The 26,409-nt window shown below is 41.5% G+C and overlaps 3 protein-coding genes across 5 annotated transcripts in view; 2 read left to right on the forward strand and 1 right to left on the reverse strand.

Annotated features, from left to right (window-relative positions):
- TP53BP2 (tumor protein p53 binding protein 2) overlaps positions 1–18,426 on the reverse strand; it is a 78,796-nt gene extending 60,370 nt beyond the window's left edge. For both annotated transcript variants that reach the window (XM_080408728.1, XM_080408727.1), the window contains exons 1-2: positions 17,766–18,426; positions 11,922–12,020 (exon numbers count right to left, since the gene is read on the reverse strand). The gene's annotated coding sequence lies outside the window, so the exon portion shown is untranslated. The remainder of the gene's footprint in view (positions 1–11,921; positions 12,021–17,765) is intronic.
- On the forward strand, positions 23–13,689 carry FBXO28 (F-box protein 28). Of its 2 annotated transcripts, XM_080408765.1 has the most exons (6): positions 23–380; positions 6,259–6,368; positions 7,378–7,516; positions 10,049–10,244; positions 11,392–11,499; positions 11,967–13,689. In XM_080408765.1, exons 1-6 carry the CDS (start codon positions 168–170, stop codon positions 12,359–12,361), a joined length of 1,161 nt encoding a protein of 386 aa, XP_080264891.1. In that variant the 5' UTR covers positions 23–167; the 3' UTR covers positions 12,362–13,689. The 2 variants fall into 2 exon arrangements, with proteins under 2 accessions (XP_080264891.1, XP_080264892.1); XM_080408766.1 differs by lacking the exon at positions 11,392–11,499 and having other exon boundaries at positions 58–380.
- Positions 18,427–18,541: 115 nt separating the features above from the next.
- DEGS1 (delta 4-desaturase, sphingolipid 1) lies at positions 18,542–24,440 on the forward strand. Its single transcript, XM_080408769.1, has 3 exons — positions 18,542–18,714; positions 19,587–20,329; positions 22,569–24,440. Exons 1-3 carry the CDS (start codon positions 18,633–18,635, stop codon positions 22,713–22,715), a joined length of 972 nt encoding a protein of 323 aa, XP_080264895.1. The 5' UTR covers positions 18,542–18,632; the 3' UTR covers positions 22,716–24,440.
- Positions 24,441–26,409: the final 1,969 nt, after the last annotated feature.

Below are 26,409 nucleotides of genomic sequence, written 5' to 3' on the forward strand. Positions count from 1 at the left end.
CGGCGGCTGTTGCCCGGGGCCGCGGCCGTTGCCGTTGCCAGGGGCACCCGCGTTTGTGGCGTTCGGCGGTTTCTGCCGCCCCCAGGCGGGCAGTGGGAGCGGGGGCGGAAGTGTCGTCAGAGGAAGGCTCGCTGCCCTCCCTCTGTGGAGGAAGGACGGGCTCCGAGATGGCGGCGCCGGAGGAGCGGCTCGTGTCGGACGGGGAAGGCGGCGCCCTGGGCTCGGCACGGCTCTCCCCGCCCCCGGTCCCGGAGTCTCCCGAGGCTCTGGCGCCTTTGGAGCCGCCGCCCCAGAGCAACACGCTCATGGGGCTGCCCATCGTGGCGATCGAGAACATCCTCAGCTTCCTGTCCTACGATGAGACGAGCCAGCTGCGCCTGGTAGGGGCCGGGGCGGGCAGGCGGCGGGCCGGCCGGCCGGGGAGCCGCGGGGCGGCCGCGGGGAGCCCGCCGCGCCGGCCGGGAGGGGGCGCGGGGGACCGGGGGGGGGGCCGGGGCGGGTCGGGGCGGTCTCCCCGCAGCCCTCGGCCGGGCCGGTGCCGCCGCCGGGGAGGGGGCGCGCGGGGGGGTCGGGGCGGTCTCCCCGCAGCCCCCGGCCGGGCCGCCGTGAGCCCCGCGCGGGCGGGCCCGGGGGCCGCGGCCCTCGCTCGGTGCCTTCCCTCCGGCCGCCGTGCGAGGCTGCTGGAGGCGTGTTTCCCCTGGTGACTGCCCGTGGAGGGAAGCGGGGCTATTGTGTCTCGTGCCTGCATTTATTTTTACCTATAGAGCATAAGCGTGCGAGCGCAGGAGCCGGTGAGCCTGCTGCTCCCGGGACCCTGCCCTATCTAGAAATCAAAGAGGGGGGGGGGGGAAGACGTAAAGAGGCCGTTGTCTGCCTGAAAGGCCGCCTGCTTCTTCCTGTCGTAGTAGTAGATCTAATAAAAGGTATTACCTCTACCTCTGAACTTTCGTAACGCAGATGAAAAAGCACAGCTGTCAGCAAAGAGATCAATATATCTCAGTCCTTAACTGCCTGCATAAGAAGTCTGATGTAAACTATGACATAATATGATAAGCTGCCGTCTTGCTTTTTTTTAATGAGGTTGTAAATGGAATAATAGTGAGGGAATTAAGCATCGCTTATGTAACCCTCAGTAAACTTGCACTGGCTGCACTGTTGCTATTTTAAGAACTCTTATTAGTCTAAACTGGATGATATTACAAGCGTAGTTCTACAGAAAATTAGAACTCTGTATGTCCTGGATCAGCAGCCTGAAGTGTTGCATCCTGACTGTAACTTTAAACTGAAAGCTCTTCAGACAGAAAATCTAGTTTTATTCATACTGCACCACATACACCAACACCTAAATCTTTCTAGCGTGCTGTCAGTCCACTGTAGACTTTTGCTGCTTCTGTGAGAGTAGGTAGTGGATCTGTGAAGAAGATACCGTACTGCCTTTTGGGATTGCAGCCTCTGCTTTGGGGTACTTACGGTTTGAATGAAGGGAAGTACATACTTTGGGTGTGCTTTGTGTTGCATGGTCTGTATTTGCAGCACTGGACACAGGCCTTTGCTGCAACTTTCTTTTGAATTTTATGAACGGTAGTGCCCGTGGGAGCTATCACTAGTCCGTAGAAGTTTTTTTCTTTCTGTAGGGCTAAGTTAATGTTGTAAGCAATGCTTTGTCAGCAGTGGAGAACAGGAAAGATGGTGGTGTAAGGACTAAACCAGCCGCTGAAGTCTCAGTGCTACTGAAGAGGTAAAATGGAACTTTATGCTGTCATCTGGCACTTGCAAGTTCATTTTTCCAGAAGACCACTGTCCCTTTCAGAAGTTTCAGAAATACGTAAAACCAGACGTGATAAATCCCAACTTTGACACACAAATGGAACAATACTAGATGTAAAACAAACTAAACTATTCCACTGGTCTGTCCCTATTTTTAATTTTTGAGTCAGTGACAGCCAGGAAACTTTATCTCCATCAAATTCCTTACTGTTTTCTTAAGCATATCAGAAGGCAGTGACCATTCTAAGAATGCCTGTCTTTGTTAACCAGCAGTAATGTAAAGAATCAAAGCCATTCTGGTTTGACCTAGTCAAAAGAGTAGCTCATAACCACATAAGCTTGATCAGCGAGGTCTTTCGGATGGCCATACAGAACTAAAGGTGTTCTTTTGGCAATTCCCTGAAAGGAAAAGACTGGATATTTTAATAACTCCAGATGCTGTTGACAGAGAATTAAATATAGCTTTTAAAAATAGCAATGCCTAGGCATAAATTCATAATAAATTTTCATCACTTTCAGATTTTGAAAGGCTACAAGTAGCCTTGGGAGACATTTGTATATTCCTGCTCTAAGATCTGTCTTGCACAAACAGTAAATTTTTCTTCTCTATGAGAACTGACTTGAGCTGCTTATCAAAGATGAATGGGTGTATCTTATAACAAATAGTATTGTGCTAAAGGTAACGCTGCAGGACCATGCTAATTGAATGACAGGATTAAATTGCTTAGGTCTCATAAACATAAATGTGCCCAAAAGCAGCCTCATTAGCCTTTAGAATGTGGCATTCCATGGGATAAGGCATCTTGAGGAAGGTAGGAAGATCTGATGCAGGACATCAGTCAACCGAGTTTGATCATGCATGTGTAGTTATAAAATGTGGATTCCTAACTTACTGATGCATTCTCTGGATCCTAGCACTGAAGGAAATGGATGTCCTGATTGCTTTCTTTTTCTGCATCACCTTAGCTCACTGATTTTTTTGGGAAAAAAAGTAATCTTTTGGGTTGAACTGCTGTTGGATCTAGAGTGTGTACAAGAAGACAGACTAAGGAGTTGTCTGGGTGGGAGGACATAGAACATCTGCAATTTTTCAGATTAAAATAAGAGATAGGAACCTGTATTGTTTCTATAGACCATTATGAGGAGCATAATCTAAGTCTTAAGATCCGTAAGTTACCTTCTGTCACCAAAGGATGAGGTAAAGAATGTTTCCTGCTTATGCAGATTGCCATCAGGGAAGCCAAGAGCATGGGCCCTCATTGTGCAAAGAAACACTTGCTTTCTTGAGCATAATGCTTTCTGCTATTCCTGGTGTTACTGCATGGAAAAGCATAAATGAAGCACCTACTGGTTAAGCAGTGAAGTCAATCTAAAGTAATGGAGACTAAACAACAGGCACTAAGAATGCAGTCTTGTCTGAAATGATACAAATCTTGAGTTCTCAAACTTGTGTTCAGAAAAAGTGAATGAGAGGAAAAGCAGCAGCATTTTGCTTTCAGTCCTCTTGAGTATTTATTTCAACTGCTTCCTCTGATGGGTAAGGGAAACAAAACCCAGAAGATCGTTGTGTCTAAAGCTGTAATCTTCCGGACAAGCTGCAGCCTAGTATGCATGCTGATAGGGAAGCTAGCTATCTTCCAGCTTTTGAAGGCTTCTTTTTACTGTGATTTTTTTAAATGACTTACAGAAGCTCTGGAATTTTTACCTGAGTGGGATAATAATGAGATTCTTATATTCCAGTTTCTTTTCACTTGTATATAAGAGCTTGGAAATGCACTTCTATTCAGGCTATTCCTACAGCAAACGTGATTAAAACCAAACAATCCACAACCTCCTCCCATGAACATTCTGAGGAAAAGGTTATCTTGGATTCTGACGCACGTAAAGAAGCGTCTTAGATCCTGCAGCAAACTTGCGCTTATTTTCTGCACAGCACAAATAAGGACTGATAGCATTTGGACAGCACGGCTTTAATCTTCCCCTGGTTTCAGTACGTCTGTATCTACAGACATTTCTATTTTAAAGCTTCTTGCTGAAGTCATCAACATTTTGTCATGCACTTATACTTTACCCTAGAAGGGCATTATGGAATATGGTGTCTGTGTAGCCCCTAAGAAAAATATATTGACTCTAAATACTTCAGGCTATTTTAAACTCTGTTATAAATACTGGTTATCTGTTAGTGGAAGAAATAAGATGTGCTTGAGGAAAGGGAAGGTGGTAGTAGTTGTCTAGTAGATTGTGTCAGCTTAGTTGTTTACAAATTAGGTGGAAAATCAGTTATTTTATGGAAGCTGTTACAGCATGTAAGTCTGCACGCTCAGAAGCAACCACCTCATTCTGCTTTCACATGGTCTTGGAGTAACTTTCTAATACTGAAATTTGAACACAGTGTCTGGTTGGACTTGACATTTGAGAAAACTCGGGCTCTTTCAGCTTTATGGCTAGAATAAGAAAATATTCACAAAAATTTGCAAAGACAAATATGAGCCAATGAAACTTTTTGCTTTCTTATGGTCCACTGAATAGCTAGTACCAAACTGTCTTGGACTAATACAAACACTTAAAAATGTAGTAATGCTACTTCGCATATGAGTGCTGACTATAGTGTCTAAGAAAGGTATATTGCTCCTATAAATACAGGTGCCATATGGTTTAAACGGTGCCATCGGGAACCAGCTGAGAATTAAGAGATTATTGGTAAAATAAGATGCAGACCACCACTTTAGGTTTCTGGTGGTGCCTGTTGTCTGTTTGGTGTTTGGGTTCTAGACTGTTTATTGGCACAAATATAGGTAACGTCCAGAAATTGGAGCAAATAATACTTGATGCCGCATAGCGTATGAGCAAAATGAGTACGATTTAAAAAAATCCCGTGTTTAAAAATCTAGCGCAGCTGGTGTTACCCATCGCAGTTTAGTGTCTGGGATGTGGGAGGGCTTCAGCACACCCCGGGTCCTTCCTGCCACCAGGTGTCAGTGCACACGTGGTTAAAGTCACTCCGGGCTTCTCTGAATTCGGAGCTAGCGATGTGCCTGGGATAGTTTTGTCTCCTGTGCGGAGTAACTGTATAGCTAACGTAGCCGTGGTGTAGTGGTGCAGGTACGAGGTCCTGGCTACAAGTAAGTATCGTACTCGGAAATGGTATCGGATCTAGGCATCCCTAATGCAGCTAGTATCTTGGAAGAAATAGGATGATTTCTTCCAGTAGTTGAAGGGCCAGCATTATTTTTTATACTCTGGAGAGGATTTAGCTGATTCTGTGAAAGTGGGGGAGGGTGTGCTGAGACTGTACCTCGGTAGTTGGCCTGTCTGATCCTTCTCCTTTGACTATTTAGCAAGGAAGATCTAATCCAAAGGAGCATTGACAGATTGACAGGAATTGCTTCATGGTCTGTTTATACAGATCTGTTGGAAAATGATCAGTTCTTACAGAACTTAAACTAGCTGGGACAGAGGAAGGCTCGCAGAAAGTAGAATGTATTTAAGTAGTGGCTTCCATGTGAACAGAAAATAACTGTAGGCTTTTCTGGGAGAAGTGAGAGTCTTCTTCCTCAAGGTATAAACTTCCATAGACTTTAAAATTATGAAATGAGTAATGTATAGAGGGAAGGAGTGTTTATTTAAAAAAAAAAAAAAAAAAACAACAAACAAAGGCAAAACTAATCCACTGGAAAGTGGGGTCACAGTGGGAGTTGTGCATTTCAGTAAAAAAAATAATCAATTTCAAAGGACAGTTGGTTCACTAAGCTCTTGCATCATAACTGAATTGCAATTGCTTTAAACTTTTGTACAAGTTGGCTTTGCCTTATAACTGGTTACTTTGTGAAGGCTTAAATTTAGTTGTTTATTGTATCTTCTGCAGCTATTGATGTCCTTTCTCCCTAAATCTGTGGAAAAAAAATGGAGGCTATTGGTATCCAGCATACCAGATAAAGGATTCTGTTAATCAGAGAAGAAAATATTTTTCTTTATCCAAAAAGGAATCTTGTTTCACGTGCACTGCATTGCATAAGTTTTTAAATTTAATTGTGGCTATCTTCAAAAACATAAGCCTTGAATGCTGGAAGAAAGCCACTATGACTTCTTGTTTTTAAAAGCTTCTTTTTTAAACTGCAAAAAACCATGTAACTTGATCTACCAGAATCACTCTAGACACCAAGTTAAAAGTCAGGCACAGGCATTTGCAACTTCCATTAAAATCAGAGGAAATTTCATCTGTTTATATATGGGTGGCATTCATCCTACTGTCTCTCGTTACGCAGTATCAGGAGATTAATTTGTGAACATGGGGAACATAGCTGCTCCTTTTTGGAGTGTCATGATTGTTGTTAGAGATGGTGATGCCTTAAGGTCAACTGCAGTTTCTGCTTCTTGAAATGGAGGAAAAAGTGATAAGAGAATCTTTTAATACCCAGCAAGTGTGGATAATAGTAAAAGTGACTTGTGGCCTTAATTGAGCCTTAAGTTTTTCTTTTTGCTTAAATACAGGTTTGTAAGCGAATGGACTTGGTTTGCCAGCGAATGTTGAATCAGGGATTTCTGAAGGTGGAAAGATACCACAACTTGTGTCAAAAGCAAGTTAAAGCTCAGCTTCCAAGGTATGTACCAGTTAGAACTGTAGTTACATGTAAATGCACTGGAATCTTTTCAGCAGAATATTGAAAAGGAATTTCTTGCTGGCTAATTCTGCTTAAATATCTTGAAAATTTGAGTCACATTTGGTTTTATTTAATTTTTTTCCAAAAGCAACTTGAACCTAAGATCTAATTACAGAATAATAGTGTGGATGAATGTAAGTTGTCATATACTATAAACTGGAATATTGGAAATTGTCTCTGGTATTTTAAACAGAGAAAAGAAGAGTGGGTTCTGTATTGCTCAACTCTTCTGGCAAATCAAGTAAGGACTCCTAGGAATGAATAAATGCCATTCCTTTTCAAGACTAACTGCCTTCACTGGTGATTGATCTACTACTCTGCTTAAAAAAAAAAAAGGTTTCTCAGTGCCAAGGATTACATGCGAATGGGGGAGGGGGGTTTGATGTGTGAGCCTTACTGGGAGATAGTTTCTCACTAAAGCAATGCCTTTTCTCCTTTCAGTAACCACAGCTGTTTCTGTGTGCTATCAGATTTTCCAGTAAGAACGAAGAAAGTAAATGCCACTTGAAGTAGAGATCCTTTGTCAAAAGAGTTTATATCTCAACCTAAATTTGTAGCAAGCATTAATAATATATTAAATTTATGTCAACTGCATTGAAGTACTAACTGTAGGAATATGGAGGGATAAAAATATGATGCAGTGTCTACTGCTAGTTATAGTACTGAAAGCTTGTTTTTAAATAGTCCTAAATTACATATTGAGTTTATGGATCCCATAAGATGTAGCAATTATTCAGAGAACAATTTTTGTCTAAGAAAGTGTAGCATGCTATTACTAGCTGATTCTTAATCTGTATTGGATTTTTTTTTCTGTAGAGACAGAACTAATGTTAGTGGTTACATTTTCAAACCTCAGAGGGTTTAAGGGTGAAATTAACTCTAGCGATTTTACAGTTTCATTTTGTTGATTCATTGTTAAATCAGTGTCACTTAATGGTATGTCTTCTAGACGGGAGTCAGAAAGAAGAAACCATTCATTAGCTCGTCATGCCGACATCCTTGCTGCTGTAGAAACCAGACTCTCTCTGTTAAATATGACTTTCATGAAATATGTGGATTCCAATCTCTGTTGCTTCATACCTGGAAAGGTAAAACGTAGACTGCATTATGTGAATGTGTATATGTGTTTAAAAAAAGATTGTGCAACTTAACCTGGGACAGCTGGGACAAATTTGTATGTGTGTGTATATATATATACACTGAAACTGTTCCATATACTTGAAAACACACACACAAGCCAATGCTCGGCTGTAACAGGCAACGTGAAATGAATGAACCAGATTATATCTAAATATTAATTATTTTAAACTTGATTTCCATTTTCCCTTAGATTCTCACTTAATTCTGATGTTTGACTTGTGGCATATACATGCTATACAACCTTTTACAAGAAACATATGATGTGTAGGGTTTAATTCTGAATTTTAATTGTAGAAAAAAGCTGGAGGCCAAGTCATCAGAAGATGCAGTAATTTAGACTACATATAACACTAAGCACTCAGTCCATCAGGATGATTTAGGCATCTTTCTTAAGGGTTTGAGTACTTCAGATTAATTGAATTAAGATATTTAGTATGTGGAAACACTGCTCATTATGACAGTGGATGCGGTATTTTTGTACAGTAGGTGGAATTAGTTTTAAATGTAGATAAAGTGTGTTAAATATTAATACTGCTGAACAATTCTGTTGTTTCAGAATACTACCCCAACATAAAATATAAATTATGCAAGCGAGATGTGCCTTAGAGATACCACTGTTTTATAGGATCTGAAAACAGAAGTCCACAAGGGAACTGACAAAACCATGATCTGAGGAAAACCGGTGCAGCTCATGGTTGAAACAAGATCAGTGAATATTAGCCTAATGCTGTACTCATTGATCATTCTGTGTAAGATTTGGATATGTCGGTATTAATTTTTCATGGGCAGATAACTGAATTGCACTGGGATGAATGGAAAGGTTAGCTGTTGGATTCGTGCAAAGCATGGCACAGGCAGTTCTACATTCAGTACTGTAGGATAGGCTGTTGGCAAGAAATGGTTTTTTATCTTGAAGAGGTAACCATTTCTGTACACTTGCTGACTTAATATTGAATCAATATTATATTAAAACATTATAGTTTAATATATTTATGCTTATTTGACTTTATATTTTTATATACCTAAGATGTATTTTAAAAAATGTAATATAACATAAAGTCAAATAAACTTAAGTCCTTGATACTACATAGTAAATGAAAAACTTAAAAGGAGTGTCACCTTACTTTTTTGAAGAGTAGATGGACAGGCAGTCCTCTCTTTCTTTTAATAAAAGTACACTAATCTAGACCTGGGGCGTGCAGGAGTTGGTCAAGTGAGCTGTGGGCACTGAGTTATAAGGACCTTGTTTGTGTTCGGATAGAACAGCTAATTATTTACTTAGTGTATGAGCTTGCTAGCACCACTACACTGTCAGCACAATTACCAGTTCACCTGAAGATCCTCTTTTGGTCAAGCAGATTCAAGGCTTAGTGTTCGTTTACAGTCTGTGGTTTCCCTCAACCTGCACTGTTCTCATCAGGAAATTTTGTTTGAATGAAGCTGCCACGGAACTGTCAGACAGTGAATTTGTGTTAGAATATGTGAATCCTGATTTGAGGCTTGGTGTACTGTGTGAGGGTTCCTGGTGATAGCAGTGCTGCTGTAAGATTTTATATTGAGGACAGCAGAAAAATGCTTTGAGGATGATGTTGCTAACAGCATATACCGTGGGTAAAATTAGAGAAGTCTTTTGTAAGCTTGTTGTGTGATGAGATGCTTTAGTTCTGGCTTTTGCAACTTTTTAGCTAATCTTCCTTTATTAAAACACAAGATGCAACTGTATTGGCTTACCTATTATTCTAAGTCCTTAAGATCCGTGTTTTTCAGGAGATTCTTAAACTATTCTTAGTCCTGTGCGAAATACCCGTGTCAGTAGTTTCAGTACTAAGAGACCAGGACTCCTATCTTGACCTGCCTCAGACTGTAATTGATGAGTGAGACACCCTGCATCTCGCTGTATCTCTCCTAACCAAAGGGCTTGCTTGTCAAACCTGTTAAGAGGGTGCTTGTGTTCTCTGTCAGCAGTGGATTGATGCTTTATAAATTAATAAATTTCAGACTTAATCTGAATTTGAAATATTTTGGGTGTGTACAAGTGGACTCAAGTACATATTTACAGCTCTTTAGACCAACATAATGGTAATTCTTGCTAGTCCATGTGTTTCATAACTGGCTGGGGGAGTAACTGCTCTGCATTGTGGCTAAGTATCTTGCTTCAGATTTTCCAAAAAGAAACAATAATGCTCTGCTGAATATAGATTATATAACTTTGAAGTCAAGTGTGGATATAGTAAAACAAAATTTCACACAGTGAGCATTATTTCATGAGTTTGAAGAGAGTTGTTGTGGTAGATCAAGTGTATAGCTTCTCTGATATATCACAAACAGCGCTTCATTTCAAAAAGCTGATTTAGAACTAAAGCACGCAGTGGTATGCAATAGGTATGTAGTAAAAGCCCCTGCATATGCCAGCACTTCTAGAATGATCTGAAATAATGGTGCCTTTATCAGAAAATCCTAATTCTTCTTAAATGTTTTAGGTAATAGATGAAATTTATCGTGTGCTAAGGTATGTAAACTCTACAAGAGCTCCTCAGAGAGCTCATGAAGTTCTTCAAGAACTAAGGGACATTTCCTCCATGGCTATGGAATATTTTGATGAGAAGATTGTTCCAATACTGAAAAGAAAGATGCCTGGGTCAGATGTATCGGGACGTCTGATAGGAACTGCCCCAGGTATTAATTCCCACGTATAGTTAAGTTTTATTTAGTTTTTCTGTAAAAATTCACAGCACTGTATCTTTTTAAAGCTCCCTCCCTTAAATGTGAGCTTTATTACATAAATATTGATGATACTTGTTTCTTAAGAATGCTAACTGAAATTCATTTGCTTTGAAATTTAAGGAGTCTTTGTACTACCAAAAGAACAGTCACTTGAATGTATGTTAGAATTATGCATAGTGTGTATTCATTAAACAAACGCTTTTGTGCCACCAATGAATGAGACTTTATCATTGCAATTGGTTGAAATTTGGCACATGAGATGACAGCTCGATGCCTTTTATTTTTAGGATGATCAGCAAATGAATTAGCCTAAGCTGTTGTAGTGCATAGAACATAACTTGTATGTGATATTTTGCTTTCCTGGGGCACTAATAGGCAAAATACTTACAGGTAATAGTGAAAAGGCAATTAAAACAACAGTCTGTAAATAAACAATTAAACTGATCCTTTGTATACTCTGCCAGACTTTCCAGAATTTTGTGAACCAAAGTCTAAGTTAGTTACCTGTAGTGTTTTCCCTGTGCTGAAAATCTTCACACTTGGGAACTGAGAAATCAACTCTCTGAAGGGATAACTTAATAATTTTTTAAAAATAAATAATTAAATTTAAGCAAAAATTATAGACCTAACTGTAGGAGCTGCTTGTTATTTCTGGTATGTCCTATCCATCCTGTTAGCTATAAGTGTGTATCCAGCCTCTCGATTATATCTTGTTAATTATACCTCAGTTCCATTGAGTCTCTCAGTTGAGAAAGTACTGCCCAAAACTATAGCTGATGCCAGTCGGCTTTTCAAGGCCAAGGCTTTATGTGGCATAAACCCACCTATTTTGTGTAGAGGGAGGAGCATAACCTAGCTAATGACAACCCTTTGGTGTCACATAACTGTACTTATGCTGGCATGTTAAAGGAGAATAAAAAGAGGAGGATGACTGTACTAGGCTGTTCCAGACTATTCTGTCTGTGTAGCACTGAAAGTTGCATCCTACTTGCACAGCATTGCTAGAAGAGTAAAATTATAGAAAAAAGTGATGGATATCTTTTATGATAGAAAAAGTGAAAGAAATTATACAGAAGCTGTTAGTCTTTGTGATTTGCAGGAACTAAATTAAAATCAAAAGTCCCAAGCTCAAACCCCAGGATCGTTTTAGCATTAGGAAGAATGATTCAAAAGAAGCAAGGAAAACAAATTCCTGACTTCCAGAAAAGTAAGTTAAACCGAAATACCTTGTCAAGCCCCAAACCACAAAGTTTTAGAACTTTAGCTGTCTACAACTAAGACAGCAGAATTTTACTGCTCTGTTGAAATATTTAATATAACAATTCTGTAATAAGCAATTTATAGATGTGGGGTTTTGACTTAACATCTGTGACACTAAGTCTCGATGACAACGTAATATCCCTACGTAATTTTTGGTACAGCAAAAGGAGCGGGGCTTATATACAGAAAAGGAATGATGAGCTGTTTTCCAGACGACTGAAAATCTTAAGTATTTTAAATTGAGTTGTGCTCCGAGATTACATGACTGTAAATTGGCTTTCATGTTCACGTAACTTGCAACCAGTATTCAGGTTCATGTTTGGGGGAGTAGGGATAAGCAAAATAGGAAAACTGGGACAAAATTCCTACCTTTGCCTTAAAGTTGCAGAGGATTAATCACAATTTTCTCTGAAGTTCCAGGACCTTCTGCAGCACTGACATCAATGCAGCTGTTCTCCAAGCAGAACCCTTCAAAACAGGAAGTCACCAAACTCCATCAGCAAGTAAAAGCAAATGGCACAGGCGTGACAGCGCTAAAGCGGGAGATGTCAGAGGTTCGCACCAAAGTGCAAGAGCTACAGAAACAATTCCAAGATCAAGAGCAGAAACTGCTTGAGCAAACCCAAATCATAGGTGAACAGAATGCCCGATTGGCTGAGATTGAACGCAAGCTGCGAGAGGTGATGGAGAGTACAGTAGGAAATTCTTCAGGTTCTGGCTCAAATGAACAGTCTCATAGAAAACGGAGGAAGGCAGTTGAATCCACAGACTGTCCTAGGAAATCTAAACGCCTTCGAAACAGAAAATAACTTGGGAGTTCATGACATCTTCAGGAGGATACACTGCTTTAGTAGCCCAAGCAGGTCTGCTTGTTTGGATACTGTGACTAGCTTCATGGTATCACTTAGGCTGCTGGCTCTTCAAAACACCACTTAGACTTGAACAGTAATTTTCCTTCATTGAGACTTTTTCCCTGCTTTCTGTATGGGTGGGCCTAATGCACAGAATCCTTATGATTTGCAATAGTTACATACTAACCAGACCTGCTCTGTTATGTTTTGAAGGGTTAATCTTTTTTTTCTGTGCAGATGTGTTTAAAGTAAACTTATTTGTGTTTATGCATATGTTCACATAAAATCTTAAATAAATTCAGTCTTAACTAAGAAGTTAAGTGTAAAAACAGATGTCCTGTTCACTTGAAGGAAAGATCCACTTTTAAAATCTTGTTTTAGAGAACTTGACCTTTTTTGTTACAAGTGACCTTGTCTGGAATGTCTGAAAAGTAGTTAATACTTTTTGGAGATCTCTGTAATGAGTAAAACTGACTTCTTAAGCTACAGTATTGGCTATATATTTTTGTAAACTTACAAGGAAGGGCCTTCTATCCAGTCTTCTCACGCACACACCCTGGTTCTAGGTCTTGGGAGCCATATTCTGCATTTGCATGGATAGATGCATGTACAGCTTAGTCAGCCCACTAAAAGCACTTGCCTGAAATTGTTCTTATCTTTGGGAGTGAGCACAAAGGCCTACAAAGCAATTTCTTTGTTCCTCAGCCATAACTTAGGACCTGCTTTCAGCACAACCACTTTCTTACAGTGAGGTGGTCTCACATCGCTAGCTGCAGGAGAGTTGGAACCCAGGCTGTCTGCCACTTTCGCTGCCTGTAAATCGCAGGTACTGTTAGCCAAAGCTGGAGAATTGAGAAGTGACCTATGCATCACTTGATTCGTAGGCCAACATCTAATAAGTATCAGACAAACTGTCCCTACAGTAAGCAAGCTCAGGGGGACATCATTTGAATGAAATACTGTATTATGGACAAACTTAAACTATTTTGTGTGTATGTGTCGGGGGTGGGGTGGAAATTTCTCTGTAACACTGATGACGATACTCTAAGCTTTCCTTATCCTAAAAGGTAAATCATTTCAGACAAAGCTTTAATTTCTTTTGCACTTCTGTTTTGAGCTTGTAACTGGAAAAGCATGTCTTGCACTGTTCAGTCTCTCTGGTCACTTTAACAACCTCAGAGTTGTGTACAGTGATTTTCCCCACCCCCCATCTGTATATTTTTGGAACCTTATACGAATACCATTGTCCTTAGTTTTGTTTTAATGTACTAAAGTATGTAGCTTTATCTTTGACTTATGTTTCTTTTTTTTTATCATCTGCTGCTCTGGGCTTAGGCAGTACTGACTTTAACTTGGTATGGCACTGAAAACGCAAATGCTGCATTTGTAGCTGTTCCAAGTCTTTGATACTACTACCATGGGTTAAAGTGCAGGTTTCTCGTATGTTTTGTATGGTTGTCAGCACAACATAGTGGTTGTATTTAAGTCACCAAAAAAATCAGAAATTATCTGGTCAAATATTACATAATCGTGGGAAAACTGACATTTTTCCTGGAACTTTAGCTACAGCTTTTACTTCTAAAACATACCAGCTCGTATGAGAAGTAACATTGCAAATGCCTAATTTTTAGCAGACATTTGATTTTCAAATAAACTTCTTGGGTAATTTGAGTCTTTAAAAAAAAAAAAAAAAAGTATGTTTCTTAAGAAAAGCATCAAGGAAATGATAAAAGGTTATCTGAGGGAAAGGTTAAACGGTTAAAAGGAGCATTATTTGCTATTACTGGTGTTCCATGGCTCAGATTTTTTTTATTGTTAAAAGAGGTCTTTAAGACAGATAGATGCTGTTCAGTTTAAAAAATACTGGCATACACTTTATCTTTTAAAAGATAATTTTGAATCTAAGGGTCAGCACGATAGCTATAACTACTGTGTATCATTTGATATAAATTAATTTAATGGTCATTCATGGTGACAGATTCATGTAAAGGTCTAATTAACGGGTATTTGTGGCTAAATACTTCTAAACAAGTATAAACCTGTGACTTGGGTTTGCTGAAAAGGTTTATTCATACATCTCTTCATGTGTTTCACTTTAGTTTCTTTATTCACTTCTAGAAGATGCAAACAGTTCTCCCCCTTCACAAATACGTAAATTGTTTCAGGTTATTCAAGAGTACGGTTTATTTATAAGTTAGTGAATCTCTAGCTGTGCGTAAACTGAGCTGGAAAGAACAACAGCAGCCTATTGTCACATGAAACATTCTCGGTGAACGGTGCCAACTTGGAACCTTCAACTCAAGGAAGTCATGCGCTGCAAGTTTGCAGGTGCATCCTGATCTTCTGTGTGCTACTAAGTATGGTAAAACTGAATGAGGGCCATGAAACTGAAGGGGGTAAGTGGGGACGGTTACAAGCAAACTCTGAGAAATGCCACAACAAAGGTACGCCGCTGTTTCATTTTTCACTTCCGGGGGAGCGAGGGAGACATCAGTATCAGATGGCTCTCAGACTGGAATAGATAGAATGTAGAAAACCAAATGACAAAATAGCTGGAACATTAATTTCTGACACCATATTGTTCGTTATTAAAAAAGTATGCATTTTGCAATATATTAAGAAGCTGATAAGTAGGCTGAAGTAAAACTAAATCACTTTTGACAATACATTTCTGTGCATGTTTATGTGAATTGGTCTATCGGCCTCAAAAAGTAGAGGGTTAGTAGCGATTAGTGTCTGCACGATCTGTTGAAGGAAGAATGCCAAACTAGTGAGACAAAGATGTAACTTGATGAGCCTACATGAAGAATCATTTTATTTGCAGCCAGTGTTCAGTTTTAGTACATGTAGCAAGGGCTGAAATTGAACAGCTCAAGGTTGACAGAGAAGCTAATAGTGTGTTTTACAGTTACTTTCTTAAAATAGCTTGAAGCTACTGAGGCTAGCTTTCCTTCTTTTCAAGCTTTCATTTTTTTTCCCCTAAAACCAGCCGCTTGCTTTGTACACTGCTTTTTGTTTCATAGTAGGGTTGGGGATTTTTTACAAATTTGCATATCTAGTGAACGTACTGAAAATGGTATTGGCAGATACCACAACAGTACTTTTTGATGGAAAAGCTGTTTGCAGCTGGGTCTTGCTCCCCAAATTGAACAAGCTGTATGTAAATGCAGTATGTAAGCACCTTCTAAACAAGGGCTAATGGATGTAACAGGTGGAAGCCCTGAATGAAGAAAGATACATGCTTAACACTAAATTTCTCAGATTAAAGAGCAGACGGAAACAAACGGTAACTTCTTCAATTGCTGATACTTGCTCAGGACAGCACGTTAATTTAAGCAGAAGTTCATTAATGTTATGAGGATGCTTTCACATAACTTCTGAACATAAAAGGTAAGACCATATTGAAGAGAAACTTGGTTGTTCTTACTGAGATCTTCTAACAGTTAATTGTGGGATGCACTGAGATTGCCTAAGGAATTTTCAGTATCAAGAGCCTCTTGAAATTAGGATGACACAGGATGCAGTTAAATGTGCCTTCAGACAGGTGAAGACTACCTGATTTCTTCACATTCCTGATGATTTTAAGAAGGTAACTGGCAGATTATAGTGAGAGATGGTTATTTCATTCCTAAGAAAATTCAGTTTGGACTACTTCACAGCAACGTGTCTACTAGTTGTGAACTATTCTGATACTCTCCAGCTGCATTCCTGTGCTACTTTGACACTGTACCTGGACCAGCTCACTTGCCCGTGTGCTCTCCACTCCTGCAGTTGTCCTTACTGGATTTCATCTTCCTGATTGGATGAGCATGTGCTGCCAGCTTTGGTTTACATTTGTCACGAACAAGTGGTTTAGGTTAAGTTGCTGAACAACCAGCCACTCTAGGATTTTTTTCTAGCTTTGTGTCAGCTGAAGATGTGCTAGGTCGTGGATCTCTTTTTCCCTTCAGAAGGGAAAAGGTCAGATAGAAAAACTGTTAGCTTGCTGAAGACCTCATAAATCTGGATTTGTTGTATGGACTGCTTAAACCAGAAAGACTCGGTGATTAAATAGGAAAACCACTTTGTTTTCCAGGACACTCAGGCAATTACATTTTCCAAAGCTTTCTATTTAATATTTTTCTTAGTTGTTTAAGCCTTGTTTGGCTGCTATGGAATGTTTAGTTTATAAATCTGGGATCTTCTATTTAATTACCAAACTGAAACTTGTGACCATTTACAAACCTATATGCATTTTGCAGTACTGTAGACCTGCCTCTGTGTACCGAACTCCTGGTACTCTGTCTCTCCCCCTGTGCTCCTGTTGGCAGTTGCGACCTTTCTTATCAGCAGGCCCATTCGTTCTTTTGGCAAGATCCTTCTGGATGAGAAGGTTTTTAGCAAAATGATGGATAGCAGTGCTAATATTTGAACTACGACAAGAAGGGAACATTTTCAGAAACATTACATAAAGCAGTTGAGTGAAACGTTTGTGACCCTGGCAATTTTGCAGTCAGCTTCTGCACTGGTAACTCAAATGCACTTCCTGGTTTATTGTGAAGTACTCACTGAGTAAAAAGTAAAACTGAACATCCCCTGCAAGGACAAAATGCCTTGCTGAAATCTAAATGTGTTTTACTTCCTACGCTGCACCAGTCCTCACAAAGTCTACAAAATTCATGTCATGTGACTAAGGAAGCAAAAGCTGTGAATAAACTTTCATCTCTCCTTTACTTGCTCCCTTTTTCACTTCTAATTCACATCCTAATACACACAGACTAAAAATGCATGTAAACACAAATACTCGCACAGCTGTTATGCTTTTTAGAGCCTGTGCTCTATTACTTTAGATTGTAAACATGTTCTAGTAGGAACTCTATTTCCTTTACATTTGCACCTTCGCACATGGGGCTGTTAGCTGCCAGTATGTATTAGCCTTTTTTATTCGTTATTACTAATAAATTTTAAGCAATGCATCACAAACCTCAAGATACTCTTATTACATTAATAGATAAGGTATAATTAACTTTGTGATAACTTCCTCTTGTTGTTTTTATCACTGACTTAAATTGTTTTGAGTGGATTTATGGACAACTAAAACTCCAAGCAAGCAGCCATTCAACTTCTACATAAAGTAATCTTTGTAACTGAACTGCCCACAGTCAATATTATATGAGAAACACGCAAGGACAGATTAAATGGAGATTAGTTCTCACAGAGGAGTTTGTCAAAGAAGTTTGTAAAATATCTTACCACAGAAAGTGAAGAAAACTGAGACCTTGGCACAGGTGTGTTGAGTTGTAGTTGAGTATCTTTAGCCAGCTTATAGAAATCTAGATTTTGGACAAACGATAGCTAGTCCCTACAGGCACACACCTCTTACCTTTGGAACAAAGTGCCTTTTAAGGAGCTGCTGTAAGATGCGGTTCCTGTTCCCGATCTCAAACAAGCGAGCTGCATGACACCGTCTGCGGTGGCTTCTGAGCAGGTTGTCCCCACAACTGGAGAGGGGCAGAGATGTCACGGGCAGCTAAACCTGTGCGAACACCACTGCAGGCCGGAGGCAGGCGGGGCGGGCCGCGGAGGCTTCTCCCGCCCGGCTGCCTGGCCTGGCGGCGGCCCTGCCCGCAGCGCGGTGCCTGGCGGGGAACGCTCGGCGCGGGAGGGCTCCCGCCGGCACGGCCAGCCTTACAAGCCGAGAATCTTCTCTCTCTCCTTAAGTAACAGTTCTGCAGGGGCGTTGTTAAAGGCACCCACAGCGCAGGCAGCGACAGTGCCGGGCTGAGAGGCTCGCTGCCTCCCCGCGCTGCTCCCCTGAGGCGGCAGCGCCTCACGGCCCCTCGCCGAGCCCGCCGCGGCATCTCTCCCCTGAGAGGGGATACATACACACACAACACGACTTCCCTGAGGCGGAAGCGGGGCCCCCGCCTCGCCGGCCGCCGCCACCACCGCGGCTCTACCCGGCGGCGGCGCCAGAGCGCGGGGGCAGCCGCCACCGGCCCCTCAGGCAGCGGCACCGCCGGGCGCCGCGCCCCGCCCGGCCAGGCCAGGCGAGCGGGGGGCGAGACGCACAGGCGGGGCAGGGCCTGTCAGCCCTGACAGCCGGCAGCAGCCAATGGGGGGGAGAAGACGGGCGGTGGGCGGGACGCCCGCCGAGCCGCCTCCGCAGCGCTATAAAGCGCGGTGCCGGGGGGCGACGCGGCGCTGAGCGGGCGGGCGGTCCGGGCCGTATCGGTGTCGCGCTGCCGGGATGGGCAACACCGTCGCCAGGGAGGACTTCGAGTGGGTCTACACGGACCAGCCTCATGCCGATCGCCGCAAGGAGATTCTGGGTGAGGAGGGGGGCCGGCGCTGGTGCCGCCGCTCCTTGCCACCGGCTGCGTGGCGGGGGGGGACACCCCACAAAATGGCTGCCAGCCGCCCGCGCCGGGGGGAGGCCCCGCCGCCAGCTGTTCGGGGCCCGCGGGGAGCGGCCTGGGCCCGCGTGAGGGGAGCGGCGCCGGGCGCGGACGAGGGGGCGGGAGCCGCCGCCTTGGCGGCGCTGGCGGGGGAGGGGACGGGACGGGAAGGAGCGGGGCGGGGGGGCGGCTCGCCCGGCCTCGCCGCCTGCAGGGACGGAGCCCCAGCCCCGAGGCGCGGGACGGGCGGCCCGGGCTTCCATTTCGAGCGGCGAAGCGAGCGCCCGGCTCCGGTCAGCGCGGCGGCCCGGGCTGCGCGCCCCCCGCGCGAGGTAGCCGAGCCGGCGCCTGCCTGTCGTAATAAACAGCTCGTGTGTCGCGATAAACAGATCACGTGTCGCGTAGCGGTCAGCGCGGCGCCCGGTATGGGGCTAAGCAGCCGCGTCGTCTAGCGAGACGGCCAAGATGGGAGCGCGCCTGCTGCAGCCCGTGCGAGTCACGCTGGCTGCCCGTGCGGAGCCGCGTCCTTCCCGCGGAGGCTGGAGGTGGCCCCGGTGCTTTCCATGGACGTGGCTAGTTGCTGAGCAACAGAAAAATACTAAAATAACTTAATTTTTAAAAGGCTTCGCTGTAGCAATGAATGTCACAAGTGGAAAAGTGGGGCGTTTTCATTACCTTGGCAGACAAACCCTCATTGGGAGGAAGGGAAGAAATCACAGTCCCTGCTTTTGTAATCCGATTGGGATAGCCGGCTGTAGGGAGAGCCTCTAAGTGATTCCTTTTTCGTTTAATTCTTTCCCATTTAGCTAAACATCCAGAGATAAAAGCGTTAATGAAGCCAGACTACAACTTGATCTGGGTGGTTATACTGATGGTTCTTGCGCAGTTGACTGCCTTTTATCTAGTTAAAGACTTGGACTGGAAATGGGTGATCTTCTGGGCATATGTTTTTGGAAGCTGTATTAGCCACTCCATGACTCTGGCTATTCATGAGATCTCTCACAACAGTGCCTTTGGCAACAGCAAAGCGATGTGGAATCGATGGTTTGGAATATTTGCCAACCTCCCTCTTGGTCTCCCGTACTCCATATCCTTCAAGAGATACCACATGGATCATCATCGTTACTTGGGAGGCGACGGAATTGATGTGGACATTCCTACTAACTTTGAAGGCTGGTTTTTCTGCACCCGTTTTAGGAAGTTCATATGGATTGTTCTTCAGCCTTTTTTCTATGCCATTAGACCTCTCTGCATCAATCCGAAACCCATTACACGACTTGAAATAATCAATTTATTGGCTCAGCTTTCCTTTGATATTGTGATATATTACTTATGGGGAGTCAAATCCACTTTTTACATGCTTGCTGGTTCAGTACTTGGACTTGGGTTGCACCCAATTTCAGGACACTTCATAGCTGAACATTATATGTTTTTAAAAGGACATGAGACTTATTCCTACTATGGGCCACTTAATTTGCTCACTTTTAATGTTGGCTACCACAATGAACATCATGATTTCCCCAATATTCCTGGCAAGAGCCTTCCACTGGTAAGTTTACTTCCAAGGTTATCACTTTTTCTTAAAATAAGTCCTACTTGAACTTTAAAAGCAGGTTCAACACTGATAGAAGAATGAAAGTTTGGAAATTAAAAAAAAAAAAAGACAAAAAACCCCAAACAAAAAAACATCAAAACCCATCCAACTCAACAGTTTCAAAGTTGAGTGATGAAGGGGGTAACCACTTACCATTTTAGTGGTATCCTGAACCAGCTTCCAGTGTCAAGCCCCTTCCATGAATGGAGAGGGAAGGAAACGCATGTCTTATGCTTTGCACTAACTTTAGTTTTCTGTAATTACAACCGGCCTTCTGATTTCTTCAGTTTGTAAGTATGCAAAAAAAAAAAAGAGTAGGTAAGAAGAAGTTGCAGATAGTTTCAGAGATTTGTTGGCTTTGTCCTTGAAATTTTAAGGACAGTATCGTAATGCATGCTTATCTGTCAGTCTCTTCTATCACTGATATTCCCTAGTGGGGAAGAGAGAGTTTGAGGTACCTGATAATGTTTATTGTACTGTTGACAAATGTTTAATAGCTTTCTAGTTTGGAGTAGCTCAGTTTTCTCTAGAGAGAACCTTTGAACCCCAAGTATCAGCTGTATGCTGACAGAATTAAGGCTTCAAAGCTAAGAGTTAGACCTGTCACATCTGCATGAGTAGCAGATGTGAATTTCCAAACTAGTTTCTCCCCACTTCAATCTTTGTTGGTTTCTTTTAAGCAGGAGCTTAATTCTCATTGTATGTGTTTATTAATTGGAGCATGGGAACACAGGCTTCCAGGGGTTACACCTAAAACTCATCTCCAGGGAAAAGTGTTTCCCATCAGACACTAAATTTGCAGTTTGACAGCAGCTGTGGTGTTGGCCTGGTACTTTGTTACTGCACTTGGTAACAGTTAAGACCTTGTAAACTTGTGCCTTTGGAGTCTAAACTTGTTACTTCTGTTGTGAGTGGTGGAATTGTAGATGAAGCAACTACTCCAGCACTACTTTAGCAGGGCAGGTAAATTCTGTAATTGGTTTGTTGAGACTTTGGTGTTTTTACCTTTTAAAAAGAAGATGATTTCTCTTATTCATAGATTTAATCTTTCAGATAAAGCTGAAGTTGCTTGAACTCGCCTTTGATACCTAGATGAGTGCTGGTGAACCAGCATTTCATTTGCACCAGTACTTAAGTAGACAGGGAATTCGCACCCCCAAGTATTTAACTGCAGAGGCAAATACCCAGCTTTGCTACAGGACTCCTAACCCACAGCTCCGATAAGAAAACAAAGCCTTCTTTCAGAACAGTGCAGTTAATTTGATTGAACTGGACTCTGCTATGCTATGTGCTAAAGATCCTGAAGTACCAAATACTTGATTTTAGCTGGGGTACCGGTGAGCTGAGAATAATTATTGTTGAATAAAAGTATACTGGCTAGATGCACTGATTGACAGGTGTGGTGATGGATCAAAACTCTCTTTAGCTCCAGACCAGGAATGCTAATATCTTGGGTTTGTTGCTTCTATAGATTACTGTTTTTCTTCTGTCTAAAGCTATGGAATTTAGTGAAAAATCAGTTTTGGGCTGTTCAGGTTTTTAAGGCTTTAGGTGGTTGGCCTTAAGTGTATCAGTAAGGATATCTAACTGAAACTCTAGGTCTTAGTTTAAAACAGTGGTCTAGCTAGCAGGTACATCCTGAGAATAAAGTCTCTGGAAGCAACTTGTGTTCATTCTTTTAACATCTGTCTTTAGAAACAAGATGTTCCTCAGAAGTAAGATAATTTTTTTTTTTCTTCTGAGCACTGAGGTTTGAAATTACATCTAAAAATAGCCATGTTAAACATCTCATCCTAGAACTTAACATCCTTTTTAGTGATACTTGTATGCTGATGAGTCATCACCGAATGGAGCCACCCACTTCCACTAGCAACCATACTGCTTGCTTTTGTGAGCAGTGGGTAGCACAGGGGACCCACATTCCCTGGGTAGCACAGAGAATGGAGTTCTGAGTGCTAGCACAGTTTGTTCTGGGTTGCTTCAACAGAGTTTCACGTGAGGTTTACTTAACAATCGGGGAGTTGCTTTTTCATTCAGGAAACTTAAATGTTGTAGTGCTCGTAGCCTTTCCTATAGAATCTAACATCTAAAATGAAACTTTACTGCTCTACGTTAAGTTACAGGTTGAGGATTGTAAAGTTGTCATGATTGGTGCTAATATAAATAGTAAATAAACCTCCTATCTCCTCTTTAGGTGAAGAAAATAGCAGCTGAATACTATGACAACCTGCCACAATATAACTCTTGGATAAAAGTACTGTATGACTTCGTGATGGATGACACAATCAGCCCATATTCACGCATGAAAAGGCAATTAAAGGGGGAAGTGAAGCAAGATTAAGCTTCTGCCAACCAAAAAACCTTGAAATGTCTGCTTGCTTTAAAGTGGCTGGTATAAGGTCTCTTGCTAAAGCTGTTCACCAGTGTCCCGAATTCAGATCTACAGCAACACAGCAATGCATCCTTAAGGATTTTGTAGCAGACTCCTACCAGCTATAACATTCCTTGCAGTTCTCAGATTCATTTGTTTAATGTGTCTGTTTGCCGAAGGATCAGCGTTATATGTGTAATGCTGAATCACTCTGTTACAGAATTTACTTTGGCAGGTGTTATATATAAAATCTGTCTGCCTCTTAGTATTTTAAAAGTTCTCAATGTAGTACCCTGCCCACAACATGCTATTTAGATGACTGTAGTGTTAAAATGCTTGCCTGTTAATTCTGAACTAACACAGTTTAACTTAAATCTTTTGTTGAACCTGTTTCCTAACTTATGGGTGGAAGAACTAAATTTGCACAGAAATGTTAAGTTGGCTTTTGTTTAAATGTGTAATATGTCATTTGAAGCATTGCTTTAAAGATCTACCTTTTCTACTGGAAGTACCTTAAAGGAGCACTCTATCGGAATGAAACCGGCGTCTTTCAGATGGCTTGTGTGACTTGCTTGTAAAAAGGTGGGGAATTCAAGGGTATTGCCAGCTTCGTGGGTCCCCTGCCTACTGCCTAAGCTGCCTGTGTCAGCATATAGCTTGAGCAGCCAGTGTTTTAGATTGTACTGTGTAAGCCACTAGTTAACCTAATATAACTGATCAGGTTTTTCATATTGGAAAAATCTTGTTGCAGTTTGGGGTATTTCTGGTCTGCAAAGAAAAATCATTAGGCTTGTCCTAATTGGTTCTGCTGTTACCATGGTTTTAAATGTTCAATCTATAAATATTTGCACTCAGTTGGAAGCTTGGCTTGTAAGGAAAACTGAATCAATTGAAGCACATAGTGTTCTGGCAAGCAAGGCTAGCTGCAACCACTGACGGCTCTACCTATTAAGCACATCAGTCATTGTGTACTCGAAAGGTGTTGCTAAATGATCCTGACTTTCTTTTCCCTAAACCTACAGCACCCTACATAAACATTTGTCTGTCTTGCATATTAAAATGTGAGAGCACAGGTAGTGGTATCAAAATTTCCTGCTTGAGAAGTTTTTAAACTGGGAACAGAGAATGGATAGAATTGCGAAACACTGAAGGATCTCTGTATACCTCAGCACAGTGTATTTGCTTTCTGTCTTCTAATGCATTGATGACAGCTTTAAGCTGTCAAAAGATGGCTACAAATCACCTTTACACCTCAAATGGTGATCCTATGGATTGTTCTTCACTTACCTGAAAGATGGAATCTGATGAAGTTGGAAGTCTTAGCTGTTGTCTGTACCTGTCTGCTGTAAGTAGCTTAACTTTTAGATGCTTTCATCTCCTGCATTTTAATTTTTTTTGGAAGAAGCTGAGTGCCTGACAAGAATGTGTTGGTGCATCTTAAACCTTGCTTGATTGCGGTCCTGTTCTTAATGTGTGTTTTGTTTAAGTGTGGGCCTCTATTTGCGTTAAGCAATAGGAATATTATGAAAATGTGCCAACCACTTAAAAAGCGACTTCAATGGTGCCAGTAACCTGCTAGCCAGCCAACATATTGCTCAGGGTTGGGTGTAATGGCAAAATATATCCAGTATTTTTATACGTAATTTAAAAGTAAATATTAAAGTAATATTGGTCCCCTGATGCTGAAGGAATTAAGCTTTAGAGAAATTTGGTATTTTTAAGGCAGATGGAAGACCTGTTCTGTTGAGTGGTGGTACAGATGAACTGCAAAGAATCCTTGCCTTCCCTTTCTACTCGAAGAAAACTGGCTTTGGTTGAAAGACTTGAATAGGCTTAAGTTGCAAAAACAGTTTCTTTTTAGGCCACTTAGGACTGCTCAATTTAAGAAGTGAAAGGTGGAATTAAATCCCTTTTGTTGATGGTTTAACACGGCGGGATGAAGGAAGGAAAGAGTCTTGAAAAAGTTTTACAGCTAAAGCTAAAGAAATTCAGTTATCCTAGATGAATACTTAAGATAACCAGAGTTCAGAGTCAAGATTTTATAATTTGGTTTAGTTATTTGTGGAAACACTGATGGCCCTTACTGTCCTCCCAATGGGTACTGGAAGTGTGAATTCCTGCTTTTAAACAGAACTTAAGTTACCATCTCTTGTTTAAAATGGCAAATGTTGCTTTAAGGTGTTCTAACTGATTTTTCACTTCAAGAGCTGCAGAGTAGTGGGGAATTCTGAGGGAAATACCTGCTTGCCATAATCTTTCTGAAACACCTGCTGGACTAGGTTAATTTGAGCCAATGAGACTTAAGTTTGGATCTAAGCAATGGTCTGATTCTCACAAGTATTGGTAATTATCATTTAGTTACATAATTCCTGCGTAATGCACAAAATGCCTTGGCAGCTAACTTTGGTAGTAGGGATTCTGCCAGAGGCAGATCTCTGAAAGTTACCCTATATTGCAGCTCTATCCCTAAAAAAAAAACAAAAAAACCAACAGACTTAAAAGCAGGAATGAGGACCACCTGGACTTACTTCACTTGTGTTTGATATATTCTAAATGAGTAACTAGTTTTCTCTGGTCATACTTATAATGTGGTGTTCAGTCCAAAGGCATGGCACAGAAACAAGAGGTACCACATTTTGGTAAAAATACACGTGAATAATATTGTTACTGTTTTTTTAAGGAATTAAGTGATTTTTATTAATGCTATTAAAATATACCTGGCAGAAACAGGCTAGTATAATTTTTGAAATTATCTGAAAGTTGCAGGGAGCTTTGAATAACCAGCGAAGAATAAATTAAACCGAAGGAGCATTCAGAACCCCTATAGTTAACCCAATTATAAACTTTTAAAAAATCTGTTCAGATGGAATGAGGTAACTTTGGCATTTCTATATGCTTGTTGGGGTTTGCTCCTCTCTGTGTAACTAAAGCATTTTACTAATTTGTCCATTTGGCAAACCTCTCCTTTATGTGAAACCAACCAGGAGTTTAACTGTCAAAACACAGCTGACTTCGGGTCAGTGGTGTTAAACACATCATCCAAGTGCTACAGGAGCTCTGAATCCCCCTCAGGACTTTGTTCTGAAACACGTAAGCTGCTCAAACTGCCTTGCTGCATGGCTTTAACGCCCCCATCACCCCCACCCCCCAATTACTTTAAGCTGATTAAGTGGAATAAGTAATGCATCCTGGAATCTGATCATACTAGGCATGAGAGTTCCCACAGGACAAGCGTGGGCATATTCCTCTTTCAAAACAACTCTTGCCTCTGGTGTTCTTGCTTTGCTGTTGAACCTGTCTGTTCCACAACAGTGGCTAATTAACATGTTAAATGGATGCATCTTTCTGGCTATAGAGCTCCATGCTTTCAGATCCTGGGCAAGACATCCTACCTAGAACCAGAAGTCAGTGGAAAAAAAAAAGACTTCTGGTTCTGTGTCTCAGAATTCCTCTGGCTAACTCTTTAAATGCCACCAGCAAGCAGGTAACAAATACTTAAAAGTCTACAGATGTTGAGAAATGGATCAATTCTAGGTGAATGGACACTTAAATAATGAGCTTGGTGATTCACCTCTGCCTCCTTGGCACTTACTCTTGTATCAGATGAAGTGGCATGCCATAGTAGAACTTAAAGCTGTTCATTCCTTTTTTTTTTTTTTTTTTT

The sequence above is a fragment of the Falco punctatus genome (genome assembly GCF_963210335.1).
Source record: "Falco punctatus genome assembly, chromosome: 12".
NCBI lineage: Eukaryota > Metazoa > Chordata > Aves > Falconiformes > Falconidae > Falco > Falco punctatus.